The 14825-nt window shown below is 33.6% G+C and overlaps 1 protein-coding gene and 1 pseudogene across 2 annotated transcripts; one reads left to right on the top strand and one right to left on the bottom strand.

Annotated features, from left to right (window-relative positions):
- The first annotated feature begins 796 nt into the window (after positions 1–796).
- On the top strand, positions 797–2406 carry Seipin (lipid droplet biogenesis associated protein seipin). Its single transcript, XM_015935490.3, has 4 exons — positions 797–940; positions 1078–1771; positions 1848–1908; positions 1967–2406. Exons 2-4 carry the CDS (start codon positions 1150–1152, stop codon positions 2238–2240), a joined length of 957 nt encoding a protein of 318 aa, XP_015790976.1. The 5' UTR covers positions 797–940; positions 1078–1149; the 3' UTR covers positions 2241–2406.
- LOC107367724 (acetyl-CoA acetyltransferase, mitochondrial pseudogene) lies at positions 2399–4099 on the bottom strand (annotated as a pseudogene). Its single transcript, XR_001569958.3, has one exon. The product of XR_001569958.3 is annotated as an acetyl-CoA acetyltransferase, mitochondrial pseudogene (transcript).
- Positions 4100–14825: the final 10726 nt, after the last annotated feature.

The following is a 14825-nucleotide window of genomic DNA, read 5'->3' as shown; positions in this document are numbered from 1 at the left end:
CATTTCATGTAAAATACTTTTAGGAATCTTTTCAAAAAATTGCCTCCAGAATTAAATCAATTTTTAAACATTATTTATGTTCTAAATTTCTCATGTATAGAGTAAATTGAATAATTTTATCACAATATTTCGACAATTTATTTTTGTATCTGGACAATATTTGAATTGTAGTTGGACATTTTTCGTATTCTGTTGACTGGCAAAATTCTGTTGTGAGTCAATCTCAACTTTATCTCGATGTTCTTTGAATCTTATGAAATAATTTTTGACCTTGGTGTTGGAAACGTTGCAATTAACTCTGATCAATTGAGTTTAATCTAGTTTGATATCATTTCAGACTTTCTCCTATTCTTCAAATAATCCTCTTCAATCTCATCAGATTGTAGCACTACGTTATCAAAGCAACAATAGATCTAGTATGCTGTTAAGGTCCAATTGTCTACTCAGGATCCTAATTAATGCGATTTTAATCTAGTGACAAATAATTTGGTATAATTATTAAAGGAAGGAAATCAAAAATTCCATGTAATCAAATACAATTGGAACAGATCAATAACCTGAATACAATTTGAAATTATTTGGGATGTTTCTAGCCGTTCACAGTTCCAATTAATTGGATTTTTACTTCTCTGGTTGTTCTTTTAAAGAATTAACAATCAAATTGACTCAAATTACAATTGAATTTGGTTTTATTATTAGTTAATGGAAGAAATCGATTGAAACAAGTTTGAATGAGAAACCAAAACAATAAAAGAACTGGTACACAAGAATCAGCTGTAACCAGTCAGCCATGCCTAACTGTAACTGAAAACAAATATTTGGTTTGACTTCATTTTTTTCAAACGATTGTAATTGAATGTTTTAAAATGCTAATTTTCCTAATTTAATTCCAAGTGAAACTTAATAATTCAAAGGATAAAGCTGATACCGATACAAAAAGGTAAGATGAAAACTAGTTTCCTACTTAACCTTCAATGATCAATTGTGAACAATTTTTCCTTGTTTTGGTTTTTTGTTTCTCTCAAGATAGAAGACTGTCAATCTTACAACTGTGTTTCTTATTTTTTTCTGATTTAGATTTCATTTTAATATGTGAACCCTTCTGATCTTTGGTGGCTAACTAATTAAGTGATTAATCACTCGGTTACCATGTCTGGGAAAACGATTGAAGAGCCTAAAACTGTACAGTGGCCTTTGTTTACAATCTTCTCCCCAACTAAAATAATCATCTTTCTTTGGAATACTTTTAATCGGTTAACTTTCATTTTCATAGCCTTCTTATTAATATGTTGGTCATCCATGTTCATCTATTTAACCTTTTACTTCCTCTATATACCTAAAATAAGTCACACTCGGAATATTAACTTTCAATTTGACTCACGGTGCCAAGACGACTGTCTTAATCCTTATGCTGAAGTTGCCTTACACGATTTCAAGACTCCATCAATTTTTGCTCGAGGACAATCGTATCAATTCACTGTAGATATGAATGTTCCAGAATCTGATGTTAATTGGAGTCAGGGAATGTTCATGGTGAGGTTAAAGTTAATGGATGAAAAGGAGCAAGTATTACTCAACACAGCTTCACCAAGTATTTTATATTATAAATCACCAATTTTGAGAATTATTAATATCATCTGTTATTGGCCATGGCTTGTTACTGGGTTCACCGGAGAATCTCAACATCTTACGGTGCCATTAACGAACGAGTATTCGGATTCACTTCAACCTGGCCATGGATCAGCTTCGAAAGCAATGATTTATTTAGAAGGTAAGTCGACTTGTATTCGCTGTTCGTTGGTAAAATGTGTGAAATTTAAATTATCTTTTTACTTTTTTCATAACAGCTCGACAGATCCAAATCTACTCAGCAGTTTTGAATATCAAGGCTAATCTTAAGGGTCTAAGGTATGTCAAACACACAGGATAAATTATCATTTATTAATATTGATTATTTTCATCATAGGTATATGATGGTTAACTGGCCTATAACGAGTGCACTGTTTGGTACTTTCTCTATTGGATCTTTCTTGTCTATTATCACGTTATTGAGTGTTTATCGAGCTTTGAGCAACCAAGGCAATGATATTATTGCAGATGACCAAAGACAACAACCCAGCTTGCATATCAAAGGAAATGAATTACCAGATCCTAATTCAGGTCTTTCTGGAAATATTGATTCTGAAGCTTCCTCAAAGCTTGGTGAGGATGATGGTCCTGATTCTACAAACCCAATCTAGTCGGTTAAATTTTGCCCCGTACAAATGTGGATCTCATTTTCAATTGTCTAACTTTAGACGAATTCAACTTATTTTTGTGACGAGGAATATTTTTGTTGCATCTCAAACTTTATACGAAATTTAGCTTTTCATGTTATCAAAGAAATAAATTTTCTTAATTTCTTAAGATCATTGAATGCTTTATTAATGTTCACTCATTGCAATTCGTAGCAATTTTACAAAAAAACATCAATGAATTCTATCAATATAATAATTGTTAACAAATCAATAGTTTGGCAAATAATTTTCATGATTTATAATAGAAAATTCGTATTAGACTAAAAGTCAAATTTATACACTTTTTAAAGTTAAGAAACCTTAATAGTAGTGTAAAATATAATACATAGTAATAGTAATATACATGTAGATTGAATGTGTTCTCTGTGGAAATGAATGAATTCACAATTAAATAGTCAATAAACTAGTAATTTGGAATAGGAAGACTCATTTAAAGAGCTTGAACAAGCATAGCTGAAGATCCACCACCTCCGTTACAGATAGCAGCAATACCATATTCACCGGATTTCAAAGTGTGAGCTAAATGGGCGACAATCCTGGTTCCAGAAGCAGCAACAGGATGACCTAAGGCTACGGCACCACCATGTATATTAACTTTACTAGGATCTAGATCGAGCAGTTTAACATGGACCAGAGGAACAACACTGAATGCTTCGTTAATTTCCCACATTTTGACGTCGTCTTTATTGATGCCATTGCGAGCTAACAATTTCTTAATGGCACCAACTGGAGCTTCAGGGAAATCAATTGGGTCTAACTCATTATCAGCGTAGTCAACAACTTTGACTAATGGATTCAAACCGTGTTCTTGAGCTGTTTCAGCCCTCATCAGGATACAAGCAGCCGCACCATCGTTCAATTTCGAGGCATTAGCAGCTGTAATGGTTCCGTCTTTTTGGAAGACACTTCTCAAGCTACTGATTTTACTGAAATCTACTTTAAGATATTCTTCATCTTCACTGACTGTTTTGGTTCCGGCTTTTTTGTCAGGAACAGTGACAGAGATCTTTTCTTTGTCAAATAAACCAGCTTTAGCTGCAGCAGCACTCTTCTCATAACTTCCAATTGCAAATTTATCTTGATCCTCTCGAGTTATACCATACTTTTTGGCAGTATTTTCACCACAATTTCCCATATGAATTTGATGGAATGCATCAATTAACCCATCAGATAAAAGAGCATCATATAGTTGAGTGTGTCCATAATTGGCATCACCTCTTTTCAATAAGAAAGGGACATTTGACATACTCTCCATGCCCCCAGCAATCATGATATTTGCCTGTTTAAGAGACAATAAACCAGATGCAAGCATAATTGACTTCATTCCAGAGGCACATAATTTGTTAACTGTAGATGTAACAGTGGATGATGGAAGGCCTGAGTTAATTACAGCTTGCCGAGTAGGATGTTGTCCTCCTCCATGTGTTAAAATGTGACCCATAATTATTTCATCAATTTGATCTGGTTTGATTTTTGATTGGCTGATTAGGGCTTTAATAACTTGAGTTGCCATTTGGGCAGCACTCAATTGCGATAATGAACCTCTAAATGAACCGATTGGAGTCCGTAAAGCAGAAACAATAACAACATCTGATCCTTTTGCATTACCGGTACTCAACTGCCGAATTGATGACAATGTTGAACGACTGGTCAAGAATTGACAGATCCTCATTTTTAATATTTAAAATCTGTAGATTCACAAAATAATTAAAATCAAACAGTTAGTATGGAATAGGTAAAGTCAGTGACTTGAAGTTGTTGAACAGCTTTCAAGTAGAAACAACTGATAACCAGTAAAGCTGCGGGCAAGTTGAGTACATCAACAAGTAGTATCTATCTCTATGTTATCAAGATACTTAAGAGTAGCGGTAAGTGTAAATCAGGTAAAATTGCACTTGTTGTATCGGTGTCCATTTTTTCGAGAAAAGGGATTTCATGCTCGAATTTTCAAGCCATCTTTCCGTCAACGGTTTCTTAGCATATCTTATTGATTACTCAATTCCGTCTACCCATCTCTATAAAGCGTTTGTGAGTATGACAGTCGTAATATTGTCAAGAAATTCAGTTTCAAAGTTGAGCTCTTCAACTCCTTAAATTTCACAAACTCTTAACAAACAATTTCACATTTCTATCCTTTATGACAGCTTCAACCATTGAAGTCCTCAAAACCTTATTCACCAAATCTTCTTTACATCTGAATCGCTCTGAAAATTCCTTGCAAAATTTCGCAGATGAATACGATCATAATCATCCCAAATTTGATCAAAATCTTTCTTCTCTAGAGCAATCAATCAATTTTTTACAGCCAACTATCTACTGATTGCTCTGATTGAACTCAACTCACATTCATTTGATGAACTTTGATGGTTAACTGGATAACTAAAGCCACGGTTAGATTGTGCCAAAAACACTGTCTGCTTAAGCTAATTCAAGACAATAAAATCTATTATTAATATAATTTGCACAAATTTATAATAAATTTGATCAACAGTTTTCACAGTCTTTATTTACTCAGATTTTCAGTTGCAGATTTGAGATTGGTGTTTGGTTCGTGCGATATTGAAAAAACGTGAAGTAAATGAGACTGACTAGCCCTGCATAATAAGTTGTTAATAAGAACAAACCAAAATTTGGCTTTAAAATGAGATACTGTATAACAGTGTAAAAGTATAACAGTATAAAATGTATAACAAAATTCTTAAATGGTTGATCATGAGCCATTTAAGCCATGAAACATTTTCAAGTTTGTACCTTTCAATATCTCAACACTTACAATTGTTAGAATAAGCTGTTAATAATATTAAACCAGTGATATGACGGATGTGCAAATCACAACGCGAAATGGAACTACCTTGCAAGTTCTATGATTCTTCAATTATTCCTAGTCTCCCTGATCATATATCACCAATATAAGAACTGACTTATGAGTCTCGAGTTATTATTACAAATGACCGTCAAGAGGGAAAAACGCCCAATACCGTACATAATTGAAGATCATTGTTTTGTTCAATCCTGGTTACTTACAAAGCGAATAGAGTGTGCGACTATGCCTGAAGCTATGCTTCATGCTATAATCTATCAAAAATACTTGCAAAATGCCTTTACAGGTCTTTTTAGGTTGCCGCTTTGGGTTTTGGATTTTGCTGCAAACTCCTGAATCAAGACATTTTAGGAGCTTATGTAGAAGCGTCTTTCGAGTAATGAGTTTTGTGAAAAAGTCTGGTGTCTCAAATGTACAAAATGAGACCAATGTTGAAACTACGAACATAATTTGCTATCAAGATTGCTATCAGAGATATTTTTAATTCGAAAAAGGGAATCAATTTTATTCCCTTACAACCAACAAAGGTACATCTCTCAATCGGAATGAAATATTTGGATGTGTTTAACGAAAGGTTTTATTCCAAATGAACTTTGTTGTGACAAAAGCTAAAGGTTCCAACTTTTGGATTTCTTATTCTGACGATGATTTTTCATTAAGAATTTCTATCTTTTCGATATTGATTTTTTTGAGATGTGGTTGATCGTTGGGAATAAATGGCTTCATTTTGCACCCAATATTTCCGTCACTTAGATTTAGATCTGTTGAAACTTTGTGCAAGGGTTTGATGTAAATCTACAAACCACTCAATGATGGAAGTAGACTATATGCAGCCCACTCTGGCACACTGTGCTAGCACAACTTGAACTTTTTCTAGGTCTAAGTTCAAGTTGTGCTATCACAGCGTTCCAGAGAAGGCTGCTGAAGAAAGAGAAGAAAGAGAAAAAGAAAAAGGCAGGAAGTAAAAACGATTTAAATTCATTGAAGGCCACTTCCAATGAATTTCAATCGTTTTATTAGCACCTACACTCGTTGAAAAATTCCTGAAATGAATACGGTTACTCGTTTAGTCTTGATCCCTGAAGATGAATTCCTTCGACTCAAAGAGCCAATGTGACTGATAGGATAATTCACTCAAATTTGCCTGATACAATGAAAATTGCATTATCAAATGAAATCAATCATCTGAAAGCAGAACCACAAAACAAAATCTTTCAAGGTAGCCTAGGAAACGTGATTACAGAAAAAACAGTCGTTGAAATTCCAAACAATATACTCGACCATATGGAAGTACGTGAAGAGGTAAAAGCTACTCCTACTGCACTCAAACCTTTTTTGATATTTTCAAGATAGTCTTTTGCATGCCTCACTCGTTCTCGCAATTATTGGCCAGCAACACTATAAATATATAAGTAAATGTATCAGCGTATTGAACTAATATACATTATAAAAGTAAATTAACTTACATTTTTGATGGTTTTCGGGCAAAACTCGGTCACTCAGAACATTCATATAGTTGATGTTGCTGTTGGAATTGATGATCCGGTTAAAAAGATGTTGCAGTTGGTGTCTTATTACTGGGCAACAAGTGAAACAACAATTATTACAACAGTGAGGCGGTACAAATGATGGTGGCACTGTTTTGACTGATCCCGATTGCACATTAGTAGTAGGTATGATATACAGGCTGAAAGAGGAGGAGCCTCTTTCAGCCAGTATATCACGTGACTTTTTAGGGGGAAGAGAAAGGGGAAATAAGAGAAAGAAAAAGAAGGAGAGGAGCGAAAGAAGGTAAAAGAGGGAATGAAGGGAAAACTTATTTTCGCTCGTTTTATTGCTCTGAGGGTCAAAGTTGAAGTCGCTAAAATTCCTCAAACAAAAGAGTTAACTGAACCTTTGATGGTCAGAGCAATAAAACAATGAAGGAGGTTAAGAAAGGAAAGAAAAGACAAAGGTAAAGATGAAGATGAGTAAGAAAGGAAAACAAAAGAACAAGGCTAAGTATGAAGAAGGGTAAGAAAGGGAAACAAAAGACAAACCGCAAAGATGCAGAAGGTTAAGAAAGGCCAACAAAAAAAAGACGGTAAAGATGAAGAAGGCAAAGGTGAATAAAATGAGAAAAAGAAAGAAAGAAAGAAGCTAAAGATAAAATAAAGCAGACAAAGAAAAAAGTTACCAAGTAAAACAAATGGAGATGAAGAAAGAGAAGGAAAAGATGAAAAGAAGACAAAAATTCTATTCTTGTTTTATAATTATTTTGTTTTCAAAAACTAAAGCGAAAATTGTAAAGCTTATTGACTGCACATTTATTTCATTATCGCAAACTTTGTCAAAAGTTTTACAATTTTATTTTTAAGTTTGAAAAAAATAAACGGTGAGAAAAAGGAAAAGGTTGAATGAACAAAAGCGCCTGTGTGCCTAGAAGGGATAAGAATGCACGATTTTTAGTCAAAAAATTTAAGAATGCACTTTAGTTTTATTGCTTTATTTATGCATTATTCTAAAAGATTCAAAGTTAAAGCGAAACTCAATGAAGGAAAAAAAGTTAAAATTCAAAAAATTGACTAAGTGATACTAGGGTTGGAATACAAGTCTTTAGAGATCCATCCATTTCTTCTTTAAAAAGGTTAGGATGAATCAGTTTCAGAATCACTTATGCTACCGATTTCAACCAGTTAACTTTTATTCCACCGTTTTTCAGTTAAAGTTTTGTTTACTGTTTACATCCTTTAGTTTTTCTTTGTTTATCCTCCCATTTCAACTTTTTCATCATGCAGCGTAAATATCAGTATCCATCCAACTATAGTGAATTGGAACTTGATTCTCTTTTATCTAGTGTTGAAGATAATGAAATCTGTATCAACTGTGAATTGCCAGAGGATATTTTAATGAGTGATGACCAAGCGGATAGACTGTGCCAGGAAGTCGAAATACCTCAATTGAGTCAGCAACAGGATCAACGCAACAATCTCAATCAACCTGAACTTCCTGAACAAGTGCCAGTGCATGCATCAATTAGTGCTCAGCCTGTCAACTCTCGAACTCAACGAGACGATTGTATTTAATCAAGATTCGGTTATATTTTAACATCTGATGTGAGTTTTCAAATTTTATCTGAAAGTGATTGGAAGAACAACAGATGTTTTCACACAAGATCCAAAACCATCAAAGCTTCAATATCACATACAGTTAAAGACGCAAACGTTGATTTTTTGAACATCGCCGGTTCTATCAACAATGCTTATGAACGTTTCATTACAGATGTCATTTCTGATTCATCTTCCGACGATTGTGCAAGTCTCACATTTAGAAACCCTAGAGATGATAGAGAAATTTTCATCTATTTCAAAAAGAAAAACTTTGATAAAACAGAGTTTCTAGCCCGTGCTGAAAAATGTGCTCAGTCGAGTGGAGCTTTCATTGACGGTGGTGCTTTAGGAATATCAATAAATGTTATCAGAAATATCGTTGGATTAAGAAGATTGAATAGACTGCAACCCATTGAACAATTATCATCAAAAAGACTAACAGTTGTTCAGGTGAAAAACAAAGATGAGTACTGCTGTTATTATGCTATTGCATTAGGTAAATTCCATTCTGATAAGACCAAAGACGCAAATCATCATTGTCGATACAAAAACAAAATTGCAGTTATTTTCTGGCTCTAATGCTACAAAGAAGATCATCCTTGAATATCTTGATGCACCACATTTCAATCTCATCACCTCAATTGCAGGATATATGCAATGGGATGAGTTCTGCACACGTTGTTGGTTGAAGATAAAGAAGGACAACCATTTGTGCAAAGATGAGTGTAATTCCTGTACATCTTTTCCACAATGTAAACCGAATGAACCAATAAGCTGCAGATTTGGATTGTAGGAGTAGGATTGAAATGAACAATATTCAATGCTTTAAAAATCACAAAGATTTAAACATACGCGGAAGGAAAATTAAGTGCAAGACTTGTTGGATTATACATGACACTAAAGAACAGAATACCTGCGACGTCTATTATTGTCAAATATGTATGCAAAAATATGCTATAACTCCACATTGTTTCATCACTCACCTTTCAATGGCAGCTCTGATTAAACAAGATTGTGCTCCATCTATAATAGTCTTTTACGATATTGAATCCATGCAACAAAGTCAAGATTCAAATAAGGCTCTTCATGTACCAAATCTTTTGATATCCAGTACTATTTGTGATAAATGTTTTGATTACATAACTATGAAAAGAAGTGATGATTGTGAAATTTGTGGTAAGAAATACCAAAAATTATACGGAGAAATATGCATGAAGAACTTTTGTGATTATATTTATAATGATATTTCGTCAAAAGCTAGAACAGCAGGTGCTTGAGTGAGAATCATTGCCCACAATCAAAAAGGATATGATGGACATTTCATCCTGAGAGATTTTTTTGTAAGGGAATTCAAAGTTGTTCCTAAAATTATAATGCAAGGATCGAAATTGTTGTACATCAGAATGCAAAATCTTAAGATTCATCGATTCTCTGTCTTTGCTTCAACAACCATTAAGTGCTATTTGTAAATCATTCAGTATACCCGAAATGAAGAAAGGATTCTTTCCACATTATTTCAATATTCCTGCCAATCAAGATTACGACGGTCCAATACCATATATAGAATATACTGGAAGCTGATGAAATGAAAGCCGCAATGAGAAAAACTTTTTATCACATGGTACGAGCAAGAAAAACTTTTAAACAAAATTTCAACTTTAAAAAAGAGCTCGAAGAATACTGTCTCTCCAATATCAACATTCTTACGACAGCAATGATGAAGTTTATTTCTCAATTTAGAAATATAACAATGCTAAATCCTATAACTCGAAGATTCACATTAGCTTCTGTGGCGATGGAAACTTTCCGTGCTCGTCTTTTACAACCAAGAACTTTGAACATAACGCCAATTAAGGGATACACTTCAAGATTGTAGTCTATATCTGCTTCGGTTTGGCTTGATTACCAACGCCGTATTTTAGGAAGTAATTATATGATTCTGAGAGAATTCAGAATAGGACCATTTTATGCTGATGGATATGAACCTGAGAAGAAAATAGCTTTTGAATTGCATGGCTGCCTCTTTCATGGGTGCCCAGTTTGCCATCCTCAACAAGATGATAAATGTGCATTGTTAGGAGTTAAGTATGGAATCTATATGCAAAGCTGCTTATAAAACGTTTCTACTATGAGAGGAAAGGAATAAAATTAGTGGAGATATGGGCACATGAATTCAACACGATGCGAACACTGCCATACCTTACCGAAAGATTACATCATCGTCATGCTATCAAAGAAGTTGGCCCTATAGATATATTTGAAAGTTTCTTCAGAGGTAGAACTAATAATATAAAGTTTTATCATAAGTGTCAATCCAACGAAAAAGTTAAATATGTAGACTTTACATTATTATATCCCTTTGTGCTTAAAAAGAATTCTTTTCCTGCTGGTTCTCCTTTACTAATAGAAGAAAATTTCAGAAGAGACATTACAAGCTATTTTGGTTTTGTCAACTGTAAAGTTCTACCTCCTAAGGATTTGAATATTCCGGTTTTACCTCTCAAAGCTAACAAAAAACTCGCCTTCCCTTATGTAAGGCTTGTGTATTAACATATAATATGGAAGACTGTGAACATAAAGATATTGCCAGAATGATAACCAATACATGAACGACTATCGAATTGAAAACTGCTGTTGCATATGGTTATAAAATCATCAAAGTTTATCAAGTTTTACAGTTCCAAGAGTCTAAAAATCTTTTTTCAGGATATGTTGATATGTGGCTCACGATAAAACAAGAGTCGAGTGAATGGTCAGCATGGTGTGAAATCAAAACAGATAAAATTAATTACATCATGCATTATGAAAAACATGAAGAAATCAAGTTAGATCCATAATCCATTGAAACCAATCCTGGTAAACACAGTATCGCTAAACTGATGTTAAAACAGGAGTCTAGAAATGCAAAGGCACCCAACCAATCACAGAAGAACATTTAGCGTCTTTGTTTACCAAGGCAACGGCTGCCACAGGAGTCAAGAAATCCAAAGGCACCCGTCATTTTGAGCATGCTCAAGTACTTTAACTTTTTGCTAAAATTCAAAAAGTTAATAATTGCAATCAATTGCAAGATATTTTATTTAATTTTGTTGATTTTCAGAATAAAATTTTGCATTTTTGATCTTTAAAGGACAAAATTTTCTATTGATAAATATCACATATATTTAACAGAAATGAGAATTCATTTGATCAGCTAGAAAAACATTGAATCACATTGGATTGTCTCGTTTCTATTAGTTCTAATTTCTATCAATAAAGCCTTCTGATTATTTTTTGGTAATCTAAGATTGAAGCGGCTCCAATCATCAATTTTTACCATGTTTCTCACATCAAAATTAACTTTAGAGATACTTTTATAATCTCCAAGCCAGGTACGATTAAAGTGGGGGAATTGTGGGGGATCTCCTAAATTTGCTGAAAAACTCATAATAATATATATTTTTGTTGAGCTAATTAGACTTTTTAACAAGCAGAATAAGCTCAATGTTTCAAAACCTGATATTAACTGGTTAATTCATTGTAAATCAAAATCATTAAGTAAACCTGCAAAATGATTTGAAATGTTCACAAAAAGTTAAAGTACATGAGCATGCGTAGAGTCGGGTGCCTTTGCATTTCTAGACTCCTGTGATGTTAAATAGTTTATGGGGTAAATTCGCTCAGAATGACAATCTCATGAAGACAACAATTGTAAGAAATTATGTTGATTTATACTCATTAAGGAATGATGAAACTCTAGGAATCCACAGAGTCTACGAAGCTTCCCCCTCTGTAATACTTGTACAACACAAAGTTGCTGAAGGTCATGAAGAAAAGATAAGGTCTTCTAAAGCAAATATTGCAATCGCTAGCTTTGTCCCAGCATATGCCCGCCTCGAGCTATTTAACCTGATTCAAAAGATAGAAAGCGTTAGTGAAGGTAGAGTCATATACTTTGACAACGATTCTGTTGTATACATTGAGAAAGAAGAAGATACTGAAATAAAATGCGGAGAATACTTAGGACAATTGACCGATGAAATTGGTAATGGAAATAAATATGATAAATTTGGTCCCAAAAACTATGGGTATGAAATTGTAAAACCAGATGGTTCAAGAAAAGCAACCATAAAAGTTAAGGGTATAAAACTGACTGTAAATACTTTAGAAACCATTAATTTCAAACGTCTTTGTCAAATGGTTGAAAAATATATTGAGGGTCATAAAACATCTTTAACTGTCGCACAATTGAACATAACAGCATGAGAGTATACACACAAAGTGCATACAAATAGATTTCTTAAGATTTATAGAGCTGTGTCAGAGAAAAGAAGAATAGTTTGAAATAATACAAGACTTTTTGGCTACAAGTCATAAATTGTAAAAACTGTTACCTGTAAACTATTCTAATTGTCAATAAAAATTCAAATTGCAAAAGATACAAAGTGTTGCAACATTATTTTGTCAAAATACACGTTGGGAGCTTAGAGGTCGCTCCGATCTGCCAAGTAGGTATAAAATAGAGGAAAATATCGGAGATAAGTCATTCAGTTTTCTGCTTTCTTATATGAAACTTTTCTCATAACTCGTCTAACCTCTCTAACTTGTCGGACTTCTTCTGTTTCCTCCAAAAATATATTCATCATCATGACTGAAATAGTTCGAAGCTCAACACCAATCCAAGATAAAACTGCTTCTGATATCTCCGCATTTCGAAGCAAATATCTTGGTGTTTTTACAATTGTTTCATCTATAGATTTAAAGAACCCATGGGCCTCTCCAATGGACGAACATCCTTTCAAACATGAAAGTAAATGGTTTTTTTCTTCTCATGAATTTGTTACAGAGTTTTTAAGAAAAGTGAAAATCAAACTCAGCTCTATGAAGCAGCTACGGATATGCTCTACAGCAAATTTTCCCGAAGCCGTTATTTGCAACATCGCTTATTAGCAACTGGCAGTTCCCTAATCGTTTATGCTGACCCGGAAGATAATATCCTAGGAATGGGCTCAGTGCTGATCAAAGAGAGTTCAACAATCCATCATTATGGAAAGGCAAAAATATCTATGGTTTAGCTCTCATAGATTTACGAAATTATCTAAGAGAAAGCTGGAAGGAAGAAAATTTTGAAATGAAAGATGGTCTTTGCGTTCAGAAAGACAAAAAACGGAAAATTGACGCAGTTGATGAATTAACTGCTTCTCAATGTTTTCATGTAATCTATATAAACATGAATTGAATGATTGTAAAAATTGATTTTCTCGATAAAATATGTCTCATTTCATTTGCAAACACCCTTTCACGTGTATGGTTGCAGGACCAACATCCAGTGGTAAAACTGTCTTAGTTGAATCAAAAATAGCCAATAGACGTGCATTGATACCAGGATTAAAAATTTATTCTAAAGTATTATGGTGTTATGGTCAATGACAGCGAAGATTTTCTAAGCAAACTGATATAACATATCACGAAGGAATGATAGAAGATCCTTCACAATACGGTCTCATCAGTATGACTGATCTCATGAATGAAGCTTCAGCTGATACTTGACTTTTAAATTTGTTTACTAAAAAAAGTCATCACCTCAATATATCAGTTATATTCATTCTAACAGTCACAGTAGCTCTATTTCGTTAGATTCGTTCTCACGGAGCGAATCTGACGAAACCGATGCTGATAACGAGGGTAGTATCAACTCTAACTACGTCTACGACAATATTGATCGGGTCATCAAACGCCGAAGATTTTCGTAGACGTAGTTGTTTAAAATTATTTATAATGATAATAATAATAATAATAATAATAAAAATTTTATTAAAAACAAAAATTACTTTGTTTCCTTTTCTTTCTCTTCGTCTTTTGTTTGCCTTCATCATCTTTGCCTTCTTCATCTTTGCCTTCTTCATCTTCTTCACCTTTGTCTTTTTCATCTTAACCTCCTTCATCTTCGCCTTCTTCGTCTTTGCCTTCTTCGTCTTCATCATTAACGAAAAGGTAAAGTTGTAAAACTTTTTGTCAAAAAAAATTATTTTAAACGCAAAAAGCATTTGACAAAAAGTTTTACAACTTTACCTTTTAGTTAGAAGGCAATAAAACAGAAATAAGTTTTTTCCTTCATTCCCTCTTTACCTTCTTTCGCTCCTCTCCTTCTTTTTCTTTCTCTTCTTTTCCCTTTCTATTTCCCTAAAATGCGGTGTTATCTAATTTACTACGAACTTTACAGCTCTTATCTTCACACAAGTCCAATATGAGACATCTTTATAAGTTGACTTACTTCTATACAAAAATTTATTTACACAATTAAAGAATGGCCTTTACCAGACTCAATGAAAGAGAAGTTCATATTTGGATGTATTATTTGTGAACGAAATTGCTTATTTTACGAAATTTAAACTGATTAGAGTTGTCTTAAAGGCTGGCTAGAAGTAAGGTGACAATGTTTACAAGTGAATAACTTAATTGTTAATATCACGAAATTTATGAAATTGGTCAGTGGGAGAAGAGATGTTGAGCTACATGAAAATAAAGAAATCACAGAATTTGGACCTTCACGCGCAATTTTACGCAACTTCTGTTTGAGGCCTGACATAAGAGATTTGCCAGAGCTTTCTGAGATTTTATATGAAATATTACGCCAAA

This window comes from Tetranychus urticae, chromosome 2 (assembly GCF_039701765.1).
Source record: "Tetranychus urticae isolate SD_2017Ah chromosome 2, NJAU_TeUrti_SD_1.0, whole genome shotgun sequence".
Classification (NCBI taxonomy): Eukaryota; Metazoa; Arthropoda; class Arachnida; order Trombidiformes; family Tetranychidae; genus Tetranychus; species Tetranychus urticae.
This window is presented reverse-complemented; position numbering and strand designations above follow the sequence as displayed.